Here is a 19,817-nt window from a genome sequence, read left to right on the forward strand (position 1 = left end):
AAATGAATATCAAACATCTAAATACTGAATTGAGCAACTTAAAAACTGTCTGGGACTCACAAAAGCCTGAGTAGATGATAAAATGACCCCAACATTTTTGAAAGTGAAATATCTCTTTAACTTGAAATGGCCTTGGGAGCATACAATAGATTTCACTGGTATTTTGTAGAAAGGGAATATGTATTTATACTTAATTATTCAGGCTGTAAATTATATTTAATTCTGAATAGTGAAGTTGTTATAATGCATTGTTAACTGTTGCTTAATATGTATAGTACTTTTTTCTCTGTCAGGTGAGAAAGCTGTGGTGAAACGAAGACGGAAGAGGGCAATAATCCTGGGACTCCGGCAATCCAGTTTCCAAATGTCCACTTGGTTATCCTCCACCTAGAGACTCATACTGTATGCACCAGCCAACCCCTTGGATGTAACCTCATCTTTCACTGGATTCAAGCTAATTTCACCTCACTATCCCCTGGTCCAAAAATCCCGATTGTGACATTCCTTCTCACTTTCTCAGCCTTCTCACTTTCCTATATACTAAATCTGTTACCCGCTAGAATGCTTACCAAGAACTTAAACACCTCTGGGGGGGCAGACACTTGTCTAACCATCTAACGGAACCATACTAGAACTAAATCACTTGCCCCGATGCTTTCCTGCAGACCGGGTCCTGCTTTCAACGCATGTCCATTGTCTACCTGGAATTAGAATACGTTTGCCAATCTGTTCCTGCCAACAAGTGCTGCCACTGCCACTGACGCACCCCGATGATCACGCAGGAATCTCTCTTGCTTTTACTGGCAGCCTCCTGTTTCCTGCTGGACTACAGTTCCCAGAACTCCCTGCGGCTCCCACACAGGACGAGCAGGACCTATGGGAACGATAAGAGTAGAACTAAGGGGGCAGAGCCATCGCTCAAAGATGGGACCAGGAATAGGAGTGTGGCATTAGGAGATGTGACTTTGGCTCGCGGTAGGGTTGGAGCAAAGGGCGTGACGTGGCAGATGGAGAGGGCACCGCCCAGGGGCAGCACAAGGCCAAGAAGGCATGGGCGATGGCAGGGTCAGCGAGTTAAGAGAGGATGGGTGTGGAACCAGTTCTTCGTCTTGGAAGAGTACATGGGATCCGAGCCACAGTACGTCGGAAAGGTAAGACAAATAATGAGCATTATGTTTGCCATCTTGTTGTTTTACTTCTCTTTAGCAGCAGGGGTTGGGGTAATGTCAGCACCTGCTTGTTAAGTCATTGTAAGGTTCTGTGTGTGTGTGTGTGTGTGTGTGTGTGTGTGTGTGTGTGTGTGTGTGTGTGTGTGTGTGTGTGTGTGTGTGTGTGTGTGTGTGTGTGTGCGTGCGTGCGTGCGTGCGTGCGTGCGTGCGTGCGTGCATAAGAGAAAGAGAGAGAGAGAGGGGGATAGGGGGGAGTTGTGTGAACAGTTGACCAATGTTAAGTTAAGTTACAAAAAACAGTCATTTTACATGAATTATAATCAGTATTTGAACATAATTTTACAAAGTCACGGTGTGTCACAGTGTGTCAAGAGCAGCGTTTTTCTATGTTGGTATTTTTCTTTTTCACAAGGTACATAAAGACATTAAAGTTAATAAGCGAAATGGTAAGCTATTAAAAAAAGGACAACTTAAAAACAAAGTATCTTTCCTATGCCTGGAAAGGACATACATGTACTGCCTCTTGTTCCATGACCCAGTCCTGTCTTTTTGAGGAGCTTAGGCTCATGTTATTGATGGAGAACGGGTGCAGGGTTGAAAAGGGCTTCATTTGGTCCACTCCACTCTCAGCCTGTTCTCCACAGTACGAAAGAAAGGGCTGAACATGGAATGAGCGATGCATGGCAGTGGATGGCCAATTCCAAGGTCTTAATGGGCCATCACGCGACTCTTTACATGACGTGCATGTGCTCATCTTTCAAAAAGTGATAGATTACATTAGGCCAAGCTGGGAGGAGGCCTGCAGCTCAGAGCTTTTTTTGTCAGTGAGTAATTGATCCATGTCACATAATCACCCCTTTTATCTACACAGTACAATTCTCAGTGTTATTTAAATCTGAGAATGAAGCCTACAAATGTTACATTCTCTTGGATAAATGGATCGAGCTGAGGATTTCAAAACAAAATAATGTAGGCCTATGTACATTTGAAGGGAATTGAAATGATGTGTTCTCTTCTACATAGCAATGGAGGCAATTCTTAACTTACAAAGCCATTGTGCATTTGCTATAGTTGGCCTATATATCCACATACTGTAGGAAAGGTTTTCCACAAATAGCAATTGTTTACTTTAAATGGTAATTGCTCTGTTTGTGTTTCAGGTTTTTTCAAAAGTGTTTAAAGGTAATGTTTGTTTGCATGTAGCCTACGTGTTTCTACAAATTATGTTTTTTTTCTTAAGTGTTTAAATGTAATTACTCTGTTTTAGATTTTCACCAATTTACTAAATGTCTAAATGTACAGTATATGTACAGTAATACAATTTACATTTTAAGCAGAGAAAGCATGAGGTAATACTACATCAAATGCATAAATGGTAATCTAAACTACATATCAGTCTAAAACAGTAGAATATCAAGGAAACACTTTCTTTGTATCGAGGTTACTCAATGCAGACAGTGCAGGGATATACACAATGATTAGTAGTCTTCAAGGTGGTTGTGTTCCATTTGATATCCTTCTCCTGTCACAGCAGCTCATGAATCTTGCTGCTGTGTTTACAGATTGTTGTACTTCGCCCAGCAGATATGGGAGTTTTTTTTATTATTGGTCATGTTTTTAAAATTCTCTTTGGGTGGTTGTAATCTTTAGGAAGTACTGTGTGTGTGTCTCTGATGTCTTGGTACAGTGGACAAGCGGTTAGGAAGTGTAGCTCGGTTTCCACTTCATTTTGTGCACAGTGTGTCTCTCTCTCAATCAATCAATCTCTCTCTCTCTCTCTCTCTCTCTCTCTCTCTCTCTCTCTCTCTCTCTCTCGCTATCTCTAGTCTCTCTCCCAACCTACCTCTGGTTAACCTCTCTTTGCGATGGCAGTGTTCAAGGGTCAGAATTCAAACTGAGGAGAAGCTCTGAAGCCCTCCTCATTTCTTTGTTGTCTCAGACTCCTCTCTGAAGGCCTCGCCTCCAGGATCGATAGGAGCATGCCTCAGTAATTGAAAACAACATCCAAGGGCATAAAGGAAAGGCGTTTTGTGTGGAGAAAGTACTCATCAGAGCAACGGGGGTCGCGGGTGGAAGGGGAACCACTCACACTCGCCTTGAGCAAAAAATAGAATTTTCAAAATGCCTTCGTGATTGTCCCAGACAGCTTTGAGGGTGCTGGGCGCAAAGTAGTGAGGCATTCCAATAACCTCTAAAGTGAAACTGTTATTTGCCCAGGAGGAAGAGCAGAAGAGGACAATATTATTGTCACGGGGGGCTGGTGCACAGAGGTTATGATTGGTCAGTGAGAATGGGAGCCAACTGGTGTTGTGTCTCACAGCGGGGGTGTCTCTGTGTGTCAGACTGCCAATGTCACACCGCCGACCCCAGCTGCACTTGATGACAGTGGCCTCTAATGCTCCTCGTTGCACTCATCTCCATCGGAAATTCCAGTAGCTGCTTAGACAATGCTCAAATCATATAAAATCACCTTTTTTAATTGCTTTAATTTTTGTTGTTATTTAGTAACACTTTTGGGGGAACTTAAATTGGGGGAAATATAAATATTCAATGCAACAATATATTGATATTAAAGAGAAATGTACTTTCTAATTTGTACTCAAAGTAAAAATTAAACTGAGCTACTTTCACTTGTAGTTGGTCTAATCAAATAGTTTGACTGTACTTTGTCCACCACTGGTCTTAATACAGTAGTATTGTGTGTCCACTTGCTGTAGGTCTAGGGTCTAAAGCACCATACCTAGGAGGATAGAAGGGATTGTATTTTATCTAAATATTCAAGCCTTAGCTCATCAACAGTATTCTGTTCAGGCACTGTTTCTTGGCTTTGACTGTGCAATTTTCGCAGCACCTCCTAATTATTATCCATTTTCAATACAGAGGGGAGGGCAGGGAAAGCATTTTGTCCCAGTCCAAATTGCATTTCATTAGTTTGTGAGGGAAGCCCATATAAAATCTCATATACAGTAGCAGATGGACCGAGACCTGAGGATTGTAAATAGCGGTCATTATGCATGGATCATTAGAAAATTACTTTTCAAACTAGAGGTTCATCTGCAGTACCTGCAGTACTGGTATCAGTACCTGTTCAGCTCCTCTGCAGTGAACGTTGTGTGGTGTTCAAAAGAGAGAGACAGAGAAGTGATATTTCTTTTTCAATATTGTATTCTTATTATTCTTATTGTAAATGAGCCAGTGCTGCGTAATGTGATTAAACAAAAGTAAAATCTTCTTATGGTGCCATTGCCAAATCACAACACTTTAGCATAAACCCGACCTTATTTTTAACTCTATGAACCCGAAGCTCCACATCTGAGCAAGCATTTGGTCCCCTTTAATAGGAAGAAACCTTGAGAAGAATCAGAATCTCTAGGATGGGAGGCTAAATATATTATATCAATCTATCCATATTTAAACATGAACATATATCTGGGAAGTCTTTGTGTATATCTGAAGTTTTGGCTATATCAATCCTCTCCCTAATTGGTTTGTTAGCGATTAGTAGTGTGCCATATCTCACTGGGCTCTTTTTTTGTTGTTTATGTTATTATTTATTTGTCTGATCATCAAAGCCACATATAGTCGGCTATAGCTCAGAGTGGACCAGCTCCAAAGCCACTTCCACATTTCATTCCAAAAAGTATTAAGAGGAGCTTTTCTGAAAGCCGATGCTTGCCAACTGGGGTGTGTGGACGGACTAAACATTATAGATTTACTTGCCAGCCGGACATTGAAGGACCAAACCTGCTGGCGAGGCAGACTGCAGAAAAGCTTTTTTTTCCCCTCAGTGGTGGGCCTCAAACCTCCTTTGGACGGACAGACAGACAGACAGACAGACAGACAGACAGACAGACAGACAGACAGACAGACAGACAGACAGAGAGGAGAAAATGTGTGTGCATTAAAGAGAGAAGAGACAGTGTGAAGCCTCATTAGTTAGTGTTAACTGGGGTTGTGTCCCCGATGGCCTACTGGTCTAGGCACATATACGTAAGGCCTGTGGCTGGTCGCTGGTTCGATTCCCAAGCCCGTCCTAGGTTTGCTGCGTGTCTCTCCCCGTCTCTCCCCCCATTTCCTAACTGTCTGTCAATAAAGGCAAAATATATATATATATAGTATAGTGTTAACTGGGTTTTATGCACTGTCAGTACACAGTGCCTTTTTTGTAGGGTTCTTTGGCTGCTTTGAAGGCCAACATCAGTGTTTTTGTACTGCTTAACAATTTACATATTTGTGAGATTTAATCAGGTAAAGGAGAGTGAAAGGGTGAAGATTGGACAGGAAATCTTAATTTGATTAATGTAGATGCAGATGCAACTCTTTGGAAAAGATTTTGGGACGTTTATGCTGAAACCACACAGCATGTTTAGTCGAAATCATTCTCTTCTTTACTCCTTTAGTTTACTTTAGTCCTTTAACATGAAAACTCATTCAAGCCACTCTGAACAGTTGACCTTGAAACAGAGTTCTTCAAAGCCCGCTACAGTATGTGTCTAGTCAGGGACGGACTGGGACTAAAATTCAGCCCTGGCATCTTGACTAGACCAGCCCCCACAACCAGCGCGCGCGCAGATACTCTACCGACTCGTCAGGTCGAGGGCAGCACATATAAATACACAAGCTTTTAATACCACAACTTTTACACCACCAACAAACGGGGTATGAACATGATTAGTGCCAAAATGTGTCAGAACTTTGGCAAGTTAGCTAATGAATGGAAAATAAGCATATTGATCTGAGAATTGGACAAACACGTTGTATTGTAGTGTTCAATATGCAGTAGGCTATAGGCTACTGTATATTATATACTAGAGTATGACACAGACACCAAACTGAGACTCTGCACGCAGAACTCTGCAAATCTATACTCCGCACCCAACGGAAAACATCAAACAATGCTTGCAGGGCAGAATTAGGACGATTCCCACTCATTATAAAAGTAAAAAAGAGAGCACTTAAATTCTATAATCACCTAAAATAAAGCAACCAGACACTCTCCATAACATAGCCCTCAACCATAGTGAAACTGTACCTTTTCCTATGCAAACTTCAAATAGTATTCAATCAATCAATCAATCAATCAGGAATAGATAGCACCTTAACTCTGCAGCCGCACTGAGGCGCTCCAACACAATAGTGCATCAGTTCTTTTAGTTGTGCATACTAGCCTAGTATCCACCAAATGTTTCCTCAGCTCCCCTCAAGTGCAACCAGTCATTAGACAGCAATGTTAGCTTAGCTTAGCTAATGTGAATATTTATTTTGTTTACAGTGAGAAAACACTACAAACATAATGTAATGTCCTCCTCAAAGCATAAAACACAGACTGCAGTGAGGCCTCAGTGTAATCTCTTCCAGAGGGAGATTGACACTAGAAACTCAGCTGTTAACACAAAGCAATCTGTTGGACATTGAGTTTGATATGTCCATTCTAAACAACTGTTGCAGTGAGCCGCTAGGCTAGGGGGCTGCCCAGTGGCAAAAAAAAAGTTTTTTTTTTTTTTTTTTTTTTTTTGCCTCTGGGCGGCCCTCTAGCCTAGCGGCCCACCGGGCAAATGCCCGGTATGCCAGATGGCCAGTTCGCCCCTGTGTCTAGTGCAGTCTAATCTCTCAAGAACAGATTCTGTGCCAACACAGATAGGTTGCTGTTTTTCCCCCCTTTTTGACGATGGGTCCACAGATTGAGTGCAGTCTTACAGTAAGAAGGTCCACAGTTACATTTTTAAATGTGATAAAAGCCCATGTCCTTGTGGTTGTTCCCTTTTAATTATGGACACTCTTTTATTCTGTCAACGCTGTATCAGTTCCGCTGCTGTGTCAAACTTACTGACCCATAAATTGCAATGCTGCCGATAAACATTAATCCTTACTGTCCTCACTAGAGGCCAAAGTGGAGAGACAGCCGCTGGCCGCCGCGTCCACGTCCATGGACGCGGCCGTGGACGCGTCCATGGACGCGGACGCGAAAAAAACGTCCGTGGACGCGAGGCCGCGTCCACGGACGCAAACGGCCGGCCGTCCCGGCCGTGGACGCGGCCGTGGACGAGGCCGCGGACGTGGACGCAAACGGCCGGCCGTGGACGAGTCCATGGACGAGGCCGCGAAAAAAAGGCAGCGAAAAAAGAAAAAAAAGGTGTCTATTGTATGTATTTTTTGATGGAGAATTCAAATATGACCTTCTTTTTTGCATAGGACAACTCTAACCTGCATCAATTGGTATTTTATAATTGCCAATTGTACCCTATCCATCTCAAAAACAAATTGGATGTCTATTGTATGTATTTTTTGATGGGGAATTCAAACGTTACCTTCTTTTCTAGATAGGACAACTCTAACCTGCATCAATTGGTGCATCAACCTACTATCTATCTATCTATCTATCTATCTATCTATCTATCTATCTATCTATCTATCTATCTATCCATCTATCCATCTATCTATCCATCTATTTATTTATACTTCACCTTTAGTCCAGAAGAGAGTTCAGCATCAGGAACTTGCACACATGGAACTGTGTCATGACTGTGTCATGGAGCTAAAACAGGGCTATGTTAAATACTCAAAATGACTCTGATGGACCAATCAGGGTGGTGGTGGGGGGAGGGATCAACAATAGACAGAAACTGGATAATGCTTTGTTAACTGTCCCACCTAAGTCCCTGCTAGTCTGAACAAACATCACCTTCCCTCTCATAACACTACTACTACTACATTTATATAAAGCTGCTCTTGCATTTGAATTCAAGTCTGACACAAGTTAAGGTTAACTTAGGTAGTATTTCATTTTGCTGGCTTTTAGGGTCTGTGTGTGAGTGTGTAGGCTCACAAATTATTATAATTGTCATTAAGTGACTCTATCTATCTATCTATCTATCTATCTATCTATCTATCCATCTATCCATCTATCCATCTATTTATTTATACTTACTGTTTACATTTTCTATAAATATTTATTTCCATATAAAACTCAGTTGTGTGGAGTTATTGTGTGCCTTTTCTTGTAGCTAAAGAGTCCATTTGTTCACTAGACATTAAGTCAAGGTTACTATTTTGAGTTGAAGCTAAGTGTTTTATTGCTTTGTGGTTTAACATGATTTAAAAGGCAAATTCATTGTTATGGTTACTTTAGAAGACTGCTTTTGCATTCATGAGTTAAAAAGAGAGCCAAGCTAATTTAAAGAGTTAAGTTAAAGGAACACAAAACATGACCTAACTTGCTGCCATTGGACAGACAGTTACAACATAGGCCTACTCTTATCTTTCACAGAACAGACAATTATCATTTGTTTTATCTATTTGAGACTATGTAGCTGCTCTATGGGAAATAGAGCATTATATCAGCCTATTCAATTGATAATGACCAATGGGTGCCAGTTTCTAAGTAGTTAACCATATTAACATAACAATATATGTGGCCTAGACATGGATATTGCCCAATCAACTCGTAATCTACAGAAATGTCCACCACATCACACAGTATAAAACTTAGTAGGCTCAGTGGATTCACCTATGTTAAACCATGTCAGGTTAGTTTGGTTCAAGGTTCAAGTATAATAATTTATGAGACAAAAATGTAAACAGCACAAATGTACAATCACATCTCGGCTAGAATGATAACATAAAGTCCTGACTACTCCTTGTTATTGTGGTCCTAAATACTACAATGATTAGTTTGGATGCATTGCTTCTATCATGTCCAATTAAAAATAAATACATTACATACATACAGAAATCTGCCTTCTCCTGTATTGTATTAGTGACATTCATTATAAATAGTAAAATAACAGGACAGAGCAAAAAAGGCCTCTGTTGTGTCTTTATCTGATCACATGCAATCAGACACTCACACTGCACAGCAATATATAAACTTTATTACAGGCTCAAGGCCCACAGGGTAAGAAGACAATACATTACAAAGATAATAATTTAAAAAAACAACAACAGAGAGTACATTCACAAAGCCCCACCGGAGCTAAAGAGGCACTCATGCCACTCATGCCAGTGTCCACTAATGGTAGACGTGTACCTGACAGAGCTACATCCAGGGTCTGTCATCAGTCTCTGGAACAATCTGAAACAATGTATCTTTCCTGTGGCTGTTATAATGAACACAAACAGATCAGAAAGTAATTTAACATACAACAATGTAAGGGATTCCTTTCTATTAAAAGCAAAATCATAACTGGGTCAAAGTTGCTTGGTTCTCCCCATATAAAGGCATGTAGGTAACAGTAACATGATATTATGTCATGAATGATAAAAGTAATGTTTAAACACTTTGATGTGTGTGAGTTTATCTGGAGACTTACTCAGTCTGTGAGTTACAGAGATCTTGATGGTCTTTGGGTTCCACCCGTTCATCAGAATTGCCGCTGGTGCCGTCTAGAGATTTCATCTTCACTTGAAGTCTGGAGTCTATTATGTACAGTGTATTCTGGACAGTTGTGGACACTCTGCAACTAACCTAACCTAACACACACTATGTGTTAATGTTGATCAATATAATAATGTAAAAATACAAAGTTAAGTAGACCTAAGTAAGAAATAGTAAATACATTGTAATAATACATTGAAGGGGAAAATGTAGGAAAACAAATGCAACTCAGCATTGAATTTATGGCAAACATTTTGCTAACCCTTTCCAAATAATATACAATTAAGAAGTGGGATGTTACACTTAGTAAGAGAAAGAATTAATGAAATATTACATTTTTAAAAAGCTAGAAGACTCACCTATTATAGTAACCATGTGAATTGCTAATAATGTTATGGGTCAGATGTGTAAAGATCTATCACATTGTATTGTTCTTTTCAGACTCAACAATAATAATGATGATGTTACTTAAATGCTGATCAATGTGTGAATCTGGCTCTTATCAGGTGTGTGTTTTCTCTCCCTGTCCTGTGCTGTCCTCAGTTAAACCAAGACAGTGCTGTTGTGACCAATGTGGAAAAAGCCTTCAGCTCAATTTATTATCTCAAAGTAGACCAGAGAATTCATACCGGAGTGAAGCCATTCAGCTGTGAACAATGTGGGAAGTATTTTGCTCGGTCTGGACAATTAAAAGATCATAAGCGTTCACATACTGGAGAGAAACCTTATTGTTGTGACCAGTGTGGGAAAAGATTTGTTCAAAAGGGGATTTTAAAAGAACACCAGAGAATTCACACTAGAGAGAAGCCCTATTGCTGTGACCAGTGTGGGAAAAGCTTTACTCGATTGTCTTATCTCAAAATACATGAACGAATTCACACAGGAGAGAAACCATACATCTGTGTCCAATGTGGGGAAAAGTTCAGTTTAATGGCTGCTCTGAAAGTACACCAGAGATTTCACACCGAAGAAAAGCCTTACTGCTGTGAACACTGTGGCAAACGTTTCACTGTAAAATCTAGCCTCGTACAACACAAGAAGATTCACACTTGAGAGAGACCTTACTGCTGTCACCAATGTGGGAAAAGGTTCACTCTGAAGACGGCTCTGAAAAGACACCTGAAAATCCACACTGGTGAGAAGCCATATACTGCTGTGTCCAGTGTGAGAAAAGGTTCAGTGATATGCATCATCTCAAAGCACACCAGAAAAATCACACTGGAAAGAAACCTTATTGCTGTGACCAGTGTGGAAAGAGCTTTCCTAGACTGGAACATATCAAAATACACCAACAAATTCACACCGGAGAGAAACCTTATATCTGTAACCAATGTGGGGAAAGCTCTGTCAGGTACACGTCTACCGTTAGAGGACACTGGCATGAGTGCCTCTTTAGCTCCGGTGGGGCTTTGTGAATGTACTCTCTGTTGTTTTTTTTTTTAATTATTATCTTTGTAATGTATTGTCTTCTTACCCTGTGGGCCTTGAGCCTGTAATAAAGTTTATATATTGCTGTGCAGTGTGAGTGTCTGATTGCATGTGATCAGATAAAGACACAACAGAGGCCTTTTTTGCTCTGTCCTGTTATTTTACTATTTATAATGAATGTCACTAATACAATACAGGAGAAGGCAGATTTCTGTATGTATGTAATGTATTTATTTTTAATTGGACATGATAGAAGCAATGCATCCAAACTAATCATTGTAGTATTTAGGACCACAATAACAAGGAGTAGTCAGGACTTTATGTTATCATTCTAGCCGAGATGTGATTGTACATTTGTGCTGTTTACATTTTTGTCTCATAAATTATTATACTTGAACCTTGAACCAAACTAACCTGACATGGTTTAACATAGGTGAATCCACTGAGCCTACTAAGTTTTATACTGTGTGATGTGGTGGACATTTCTGTAGATTACGAGTTGATTGGGCAATATCCATGTCTAGGCCACATATATTGTTATGTTAATATGGTTAACTACTTAGAAACTGGCACCCATTGGTCATTATCAATTGAATAGGCTGATATAATGCTCTATTTCCCATAGAGCAGCTACATAGTCTCAAATAGATAAAACAAATGATAATTGTCTGTTCTGTGAAAGATAAGAGTAGGCCTATGTTGTAACTGTCTGTCCAATGGCAGCGAGTTAGGTCATGTTTTGTGTTCCTTTAACTTAACTCTTTGAATTAGCTTGGCTCTCTTTTTAACTCATGAATGCAAAAGCAGTCTTCTAAAGTAACCATAACAATGAATTTGCCTTTTAAATCATGTTAAACCACAAAGCAATAAAACACTTAGCTTCAACTCAAAATAGTAACCTTGACTTAATGTCTAGTGAACAAATGGACTCTTTAGCTACAAGAAAAGGCACACAATAACTCCACACAACTGAGTTTTATATAGAAATAAATATTTATAGAAAATGTAAACAGTAAGTATAAATAAATAGATGGATAGATGGATAGATAGATAGATAGATGGATAGATAGATAGATAGATAGATAGATAGATAGATAGATAGATAGATAGATAGATAGAGTCACTTAATGACAATTATAATAATTTGTGAGCCTACACACTCACACACAGACCCTAAAAGCCAGCAAAATGAAATACTACCTAAGTTAACCTTAACTTGTGTCAGACTTGAATTCAAATGCAAGAGCAGCTTTATATAAATGTAGTAGTAGTAGTGTTATGAGAGGGAAGGTGATGTTTGTTCAGACTAGCAGGGACTTAGGTGGGACAGTTAACAAAGCATTATCCAGTTTCTGTCTATTGTTGATCCCTCCCCCCACCACCACCCTGATTGGTCCATCAGAGTCATTTTGAGTATTTAACATAGCCCTGTTTTAGCTCCATGACACAGTCATGACACAGTTACATGTGTGCAAGTTCCTGATGCTGAACTCTCTTCTGGACTAAAGGTGAAGTATAAATAAATAGATGGATAGATAGATGGATAGATGGATAGATAGATAGATAGATAGATAGATAGATAGTAGGTTGATGCACCAATTGATGCAGGTTAGAGTTGTCCTATCTAAAAAAGAAGGTAACATTTGAATTCCCCATCAAAAAATACATACAATAGACATCCAATTTGTTTTTGAGATGGATAGGGTACAATTGGCAATTATAAAATACCAATTGATGCAGGTTAGAGTTGTCCTATCCCAAAAAGAAGGTAATATTTGAATTCTCCATCAAAAAATACATACAATAGACATCCAATTTGTTTTTCAGATGGATAGGGTACAATTGGCAATTATAAAATACCAATTGATGCAGGTTAGAGTTGTCCTATCCCAAAAAGAAGGTAATATTTGAATTCTCCATCAAAAAATACATACAATAGACATCCAATTTGTTTTTCAGATGGATAGGGTACAATTGGCAATTATAAAATACCAATTGATGCAGGTTAGAGTTGTCCTATGCAAAAAAGAAGGTCATATTTGAATTCTCCATCAAAAAATACATACAATAGACACTTTTTTTTTTTTTTTTCGCTGCCTTTTTTTCGCGGCCTCGTCCATGGACTCGTCCACGGCCGGCCGTTTGCGTCCACGTCCGCGGCCTCGTCCACGGCCGCGTCCCCGGCCGTCTGCGTCCACGGCCTCGTCCACGGCCGCGTCCACGGCCGGGACGGCCGGCCGTTTGCGTCCGTGGACGCGGCCTCGCGTCCACGGACGTTTTTTTCGCGTCCGCGTCCATGGACGCGTCCACGGCCGCGTCCATGGACGTGGACGCGGCGGCCAACGGCTCTTGCTGCCAAAGTGTGGAAAATGGCTAGTATAAAGTATAAGTCCTGCACATTTCATTGTTGTGGTGCCATTGGGCCTCCTTCTGCAACTAATGTTGCCCATAAGCTGCCACATTTTGATACCATGCAATACTTTTGTACTTTTACTCAAGTACATTTTGAATTCCAGACTTTTACTTGTAGTATTTCTACATTGCGGTATTGATACTTTTATATAAGTAAAACATTGTATTACTTTTTCCACCACTGGTCTTTCCTGGAGTCTCTCTCCCATTATTCCTAGTCTCTCTCTATATCACTTCTTACAGTAGACTATTGTGTTGCATAGCGAGAAAGGGCCTAAAAATAATTGTTCATGACTATGGACCTTGCTATTCTGGGCCCGTTATCATCAGCTGATTTCACACATGGAATGATCCGTAGCCTGTGAGCTAGTTCAGGCAGATACACTCCAGTGGTTTGTACACACGTGCAGCTCTACAGTATGTGACGTGTCAAGCAGCTGACCAAAATTGCTGGTCTACTTAAGCTCACCTGATTTATTGCACCTTCTCTTGCTGTCAGTCAGGGGTGTCGCACCAAATTCTGGGCCCTGCAGTGCGTACAAGGATTCACTGCGGGCCCATGAATGTTCTTCATGGGGGGAGAGAGTTTAACCCATTTAGACTGGGGACGCATTAGTACGCATTATTTGATGCTTTAACTATTGAAAAATAGCAGATCTGAAAGCTCACAGCATGTATATTATAAGATTTGCACACATTTTCACAACTTTTTCAAAAATTGCAGATCTAGCGCTGTGAGCTTGTATATCTGCTATTTTTCAATAGCTAAAGTATATAAAATAATTAAGGCCCCTTCACCTTGGGCCCTAGTAACTCTGTGAGTCCCACTTTTCCCCCCCTTGTGACGCCCCTGCTGTCAGTGCTGCCACTGATGTTGTGCTTGTTGACCACCCCAGCACCACCAGTAGGCTCTGCTTTCCATAAGGGTTATGTTTTCCCCTGGGGGTTATTGTAGATGTATCTCCCTGCTCTTAAACGGTTGTCTGCTAATGTGCTGAGCAGGGAGTACTGTAATGTATAGCAGTGCCTGAATGCCAAGATCAAATATAATATTCACACTTCTATTTACATTTTATGAATAGAATGTTCTCAAGCTGTTCTTGGTCTCAATCTATTTGTGAGTACCTTGTTGGGAGAAGAGAGAGCGCAAGAGAGAGAGAGAAAGAAAGAGAGAGAGATGTGGAAATGGAACAGTGAGGACACGTGGACGCCACCGGGGAGCAGAATGCCACCCAAGCTCCTTGTCCTCCTTGGTGCCCTGTGTGGCATGTGAGGGCAGAGAGAACCAGGAGGCCACGACTCAGGAGTCAACAAGACCCCGTGATTAAACACTTACCCCATTAAGACCACCTGAGGCCGAGTCTAAATATGTCTTCTAAATGCTAACAGTTTTCTGAAAAACTTATGTTGCTAAATCAGTGGTGCTCAAAGTTGTTTCATGTCGAGGATGCCCCAAAATTATATGCATTTGGTCACCGACCCCCATCTCCAAATATTTTGTACAAGGGACCCCCCAGAAGCAAAGATTTGAGTTATGAATAAATATAGTCAAAGATTTGCACAGATTTTCCTTTTTTTTTTTTTTTAAATAGAGCCTATATGAGCTTGTATATTTATATTTTTGAATAACCAAAGTATAAAATAAAATCTAAAATGACAAATGCTTTCCCGGTTTTAATGGGTCAACCTTACTCCCAGTTGACCATGCAGAGTCACCTAGGTCTCTATACTAAGCACGCTTCTGTTTTACCAGTCTACACTAAATATCTGTAGCAAAAATAGCAGATCTACAACGTGCTGTGACACAGAACATTGTGAGCTTGTAGACCTGCGCCAAATTCGCCAATTGTGCGCCCCCAGAACAGGAATCAACAACATTTTGTTGATTCTGGGGAAGGCCAACAGGCCCCAGAGTGTGCAACTTCTTCTTTTCCTTCAAGTCTGTTCCCTATAAGGTCAGAACCTCACGAAACAGCTGGTGTGCGTTACCGTTCCTGCTGTTAGAATAATATAAATGTGTTAGACTACTTTAACAGAGCGTTATACACACATTGACAGTGGGTGCTGTGTGAGACAGATAGTGTCAGACACGAATAACACTCACACCAACAGCTTTCTTTTATGAAAACAAAAGTAGACAATGTTTTGATTAAATGTACCTGTTGTAGGACACAAAACTAGCGGGATCTTTGTTTTTGTCAATGTTTCCGCAGCATTGTAGTTTTAAGAAGTGCGGTCGCTAGCACAAAGCCCAGTCTTGTGTCATTTAGGATTTTCAGGTTTTCTATTGTTGTTGTTTCATTAATTGTTATGCCCCTCCCCTAAGTTACTGCGCCCCAGAAAATGGACATACCACATGAGACCAGACAGTCTTTGTAGTCATGTACAATCTGCTGCATCATGTCAGGGACCTCATCACAGTTTGGTAGCCTACAGCAGAAAAAAATATGTATATTAAAATACAGTACAAAACCTATTGCTTTATATTCGCCAAAGTTGTCTCTTTGGAAGTAGTCCAAATTTATGTTGCACAAAAACGTATGAGTTATTAGTCCAACCTTTTTTTTTTGTTGTTGTTTAAAAACGATCTACAAGCCCTGATGCAGTGCGTTGGGGGTTTGTAGATCGTCTACTTTCGCGCTCAGCTTTGACAGATGTAAGAAGGAAAAAAGCTTAGGAACCACAGTGTTAGATCAATTGGAATTTTGAAATAAATAAATAACACACATTACTTCATGGCTTGGCTAGATTAAAATAACACTGCACTGAACAACGTGCTTCGACTCCACGAAGCCTTCGTGAGGGTGGCAAATAATTGCTTTACGTTTAATTTGAAATTTCTAAGCAGTAGCAGCAACATACGTGACCTCTGACAATGCTGACACACCATTTTTATTTGATTAATCACTCACTTCACTTTTACCGAAGGTCACTGGGAAACCACAATGTTCCCAAACTTCAGTATGGCAGTGTCTTCTGGCTCTGGCCTATACTGTATGCCTTGACCATACAGAAGCTGGCTGGGCTGAATTCATGTTATGAGAGGTGCTGGACACATGCAGTATATCGTTGTTGTCGGGTGGAAACCTTGTACGTCCAAAACACAGTGATAATTGCGACCGTATAGGTCGCAGTTTAGTATGTGAACGGTCACAGCTTGACTGTATCTCATATAACGCCTGAAACTCCCCTGACACAACACTGTGACATCACAGGTGACATCACAGTGATGTCAGATAGTCAGAGCAGGGATCTCCATATATGGGCATAAAAACAGGTCATATCACAGTGATGTCAGCTACACAGAGCAGGGATCTCCATATATGGGCATAAAAGGGATTTTGTGATGTCAGATACTCAGAGCTGGGATCTCCATATGGGCATAAAAGGGATTCATGGCCAAGACAGATGGCCAAGACGGATGGCCCAGACAGATGGCACGACCTTTCCCTTTAGGGAGAGGTTGTTATTTGCCCTTAGGCGTCTTACTGGTATACTGTAGCCTATATAGTATATAAGAAAGAAAGAAAGAAAGAAAGAACTTATGTAATGTTACTAAAGCTAGGTAAAGACAACATCTTGACCTATCTGCCTTCCTGCAGCTTGGCAGTGCAAAACGTCATTGAAGATGGTTGTGTGTTGAATAAAATATCACAATTCAAAGCCTTGAAAGCTATTCTTCCATCTCATGCAAACCTGTAAGGGAATCTTTTCTTTACATTGAGGAGGACAGATGCACTGTACCATGACAGACAGACACACACACACACACACACACACACACACACACACACACACACACACACACACACACACACACACACACACACACACACACACACACACACACACACACACACACAGAGAGAGAGAGAGCGAGAGAGCCAGTATGCTGAGAATATGTCCACTATTGCAGAGAATGGCACCAGCATTTCTCCTTTGGCTGGTCATCTGTGACTACTTGTATAATTCATAAGCAGAATTCCTGAGTGTGTGCACGCACAGGCCTGCGTGAGTGCACACACGCACTAGAGTTCATAGGGTCTGGTCATCATAAATGCAAGATCACATCCCTACAATCTGTCGATCAATCTACCTCTCAATCAAAGGTTATTTCTTGGGAGATTTTACTCCTTCCCGATTGAGGATCTAAGAAAAGGGGGCGTTTGTTTCATTTGTTTAACCCATTCAGGCCTAGAATTATTGAATGCTTTAACTATTGAAAAATAGCAGATATACAAGCTCACAGCCGCGCTGCGAGCTTGTAGATCTGCTATTTTTGAAAAGTCGTGAAAACTGTGTGCAAATCTTTGAATAAATGTATTTTTAAAGTGAACGTTTGTAACTCAAATGTTGCTTCTGGGTGGTCCCTGGAACTAAATATTTTGAGATGGGGGTCCGTGGCCAAATAAATATCATTTTTTTCACATGAAAAGGTTTGAGAACCACTGACATAGTAGTCTCTCAAGAACAGACTAACTGGGCTCCAGTTAAGTGAAAAGGACCAGCTTTTCTTTGACGATGGCTAACCAGATTGCTGACATACTGTAGAAACATAGGTTTTTCAAAAAGTCTTAGAAGGATTCAAAAGACACTTATAAAATTGGGTCAAAATTCTAATTTTCACGATTTTTCAAAAATAGCAGATCTACAAGCTCGCAGCGCGGCACTTGGTGCCGCGCTGTGAGCTTGTATACTGTATCTGCTATTTTTCAATAGTTAAAGCATAAAATAATGATACACAATAATGTGTACCCGTGGAGGGCCTGTAACGCCCTTGAGAGAGACAGTAACAGTGAAGGACTTTGGGGCTTTGCGGCCAGCGGTGGCATAAAGCTAGCCTAGTTCAGACCAAAGCTTTATGACATGATGAAACAGCTTTTAATGCATGGCAGAGAAACACTGCGGCGGTCTGACTCTGAACTCTCTCACACCGTTGGCTGCTTGAGTCACAGGAGATTCAACTTGTTGCATCACAAGCAACACATTGCAATACATTTCTGATGATGCAAACATATTGCTCACACACATCTGCTTTTTACTCTAATGCTCTCTCTCTCTCTCTCTCTCTCTCTCTCTCTCTCTCTCTCTCTCTCTCTCTCTCTCTCTCTCTCTCTCTCTCTCTCTCACCCACACACACAGTACACACACACACACAACCACACACACATAAACACATGTGCAGTGTGAGTGTTATGTTCAAGAATAGACTTCCATGTATCTCTAGCTACCATATGAAGAACGACCAAAACCAATTCCAGCATCCTATTCCAGCACAACCATATGGCAGGCAACCGCACATTATGCAGAAATACATAGTGCATGCTATGCTGGAAGCAATAGAGTTAATGTCGCACATTATGCAGAAATACATAGTGCATGCTATGCTGGAAGCAATAGAGTTAATGTCATCTTTTCAAAATGCAAAATTACCGTACAGTTTGTGTTTATATGCTTATTTCGCAATACCTATTGCGCAATCCTCTGTAGAGCAAAGTGTCATTATCATCATCAAAGTCTCAGGTTACAAGAGGGAAGGGGGGGTCAGCTGCACAGAGGGGGGAGAGAGAGAGAGAGAGAGAGAGAGAGAGAGAGAGAGAGAGAGAGAGAGCTAGAACACCATAGAATCAAAAACATAGATCTAGAACATAGAATTCATAGATCTAGAACATATAAAATTCATAGATATAGAACACAGAATATGTACAGTACCGTTAGGTACAGTAGAGTACAGTAAGTTACAATACAGTAAGGTATGGTACAGTACAGTACAGTACAGTAAGGCACAGTACAGTAAGGTACAGTAGAGTACAGTACAGTAAGATACAGTACAGCAAGGTACAGTAGAGTACAGTACAGTAAGGTACAGTAGAGTACAGTACAATACAGTACAGTCAGGTACAGTAGAGGGGGGGGGTCAGCTGCACAGAGGGGGAGAGAGAGAGAGAGAGAGAGAGAGAGAGAGAGCTAGAACAGTACCGTTAGGTACAGTAGAGTACAGTAAGTAAGTTACAATACAGTAAGGTATGGTACAGTACAGTACAGTAAGGCACAGTACAGTAAGGTACAGTAGAGTACAGTACAGTAAGATACAGTACAGCAAAGTACAGTAGAGTACAGTACAGTAAGGTACAGTAGAGTACAATACAATACAGTACAGTCAGGTACAGTAGAGTACAGTAAAGTACAGTAAGGTAAAGTAGAGTACAGTTGAGTACATTAAAGTACAGTACAGTAAGGCACAGTCAGGTACAGTAGAGTACAGTAAAGTACAGTACAGTAAGGTATAGTAAGGTACAGTAGAGTACATTAAAGTACAGTACAGTAAGGTACAGTAGAGTACATTAAAGTACAGTACTGTAAGGTACAGTAGAGGACATTAAAGTACAGTACAGTACAGTAAGGTACAGTAGAGTACATTAAAGTACAGTACA

At 40.7% G+C, this 19,817-nt stretch overlaps 1 protein-coding gene across 1 annotated transcript in view; it reads left to right on the forward strand.

The window, feature by feature from the left end:
• Positions 1-770: 770 nt before the first annotated feature.
• Positions 771-19,817, forward strand: part of cdh12a (cadherin 12a) — a gene marked incomplete at both ends in the record, with an annotated part of 93,759 nt that continues 74,712 nt past the window's right edge. Inside the window, one exon of the mRNA XM_080725718.1 lies at positions 771-1,151. Coding sequence (XP_080581844.1) covers positions 771-1,151 — 381 coding nt within the window. The remainder of the gene's footprint in view (positions 1,152-19,817) is intronic.

Source organism: Nannobrachium achirus (genome assembly GCF_963921795.1).
Source record: "Nannobrachium achirus genome assembly, chromosome: 5".
NCBI lineage: Eukaryota > Metazoa > Chordata > Actinopteri > Myctophiformes > Myctophidae > Nannobrachium > Nannobrachium achirus.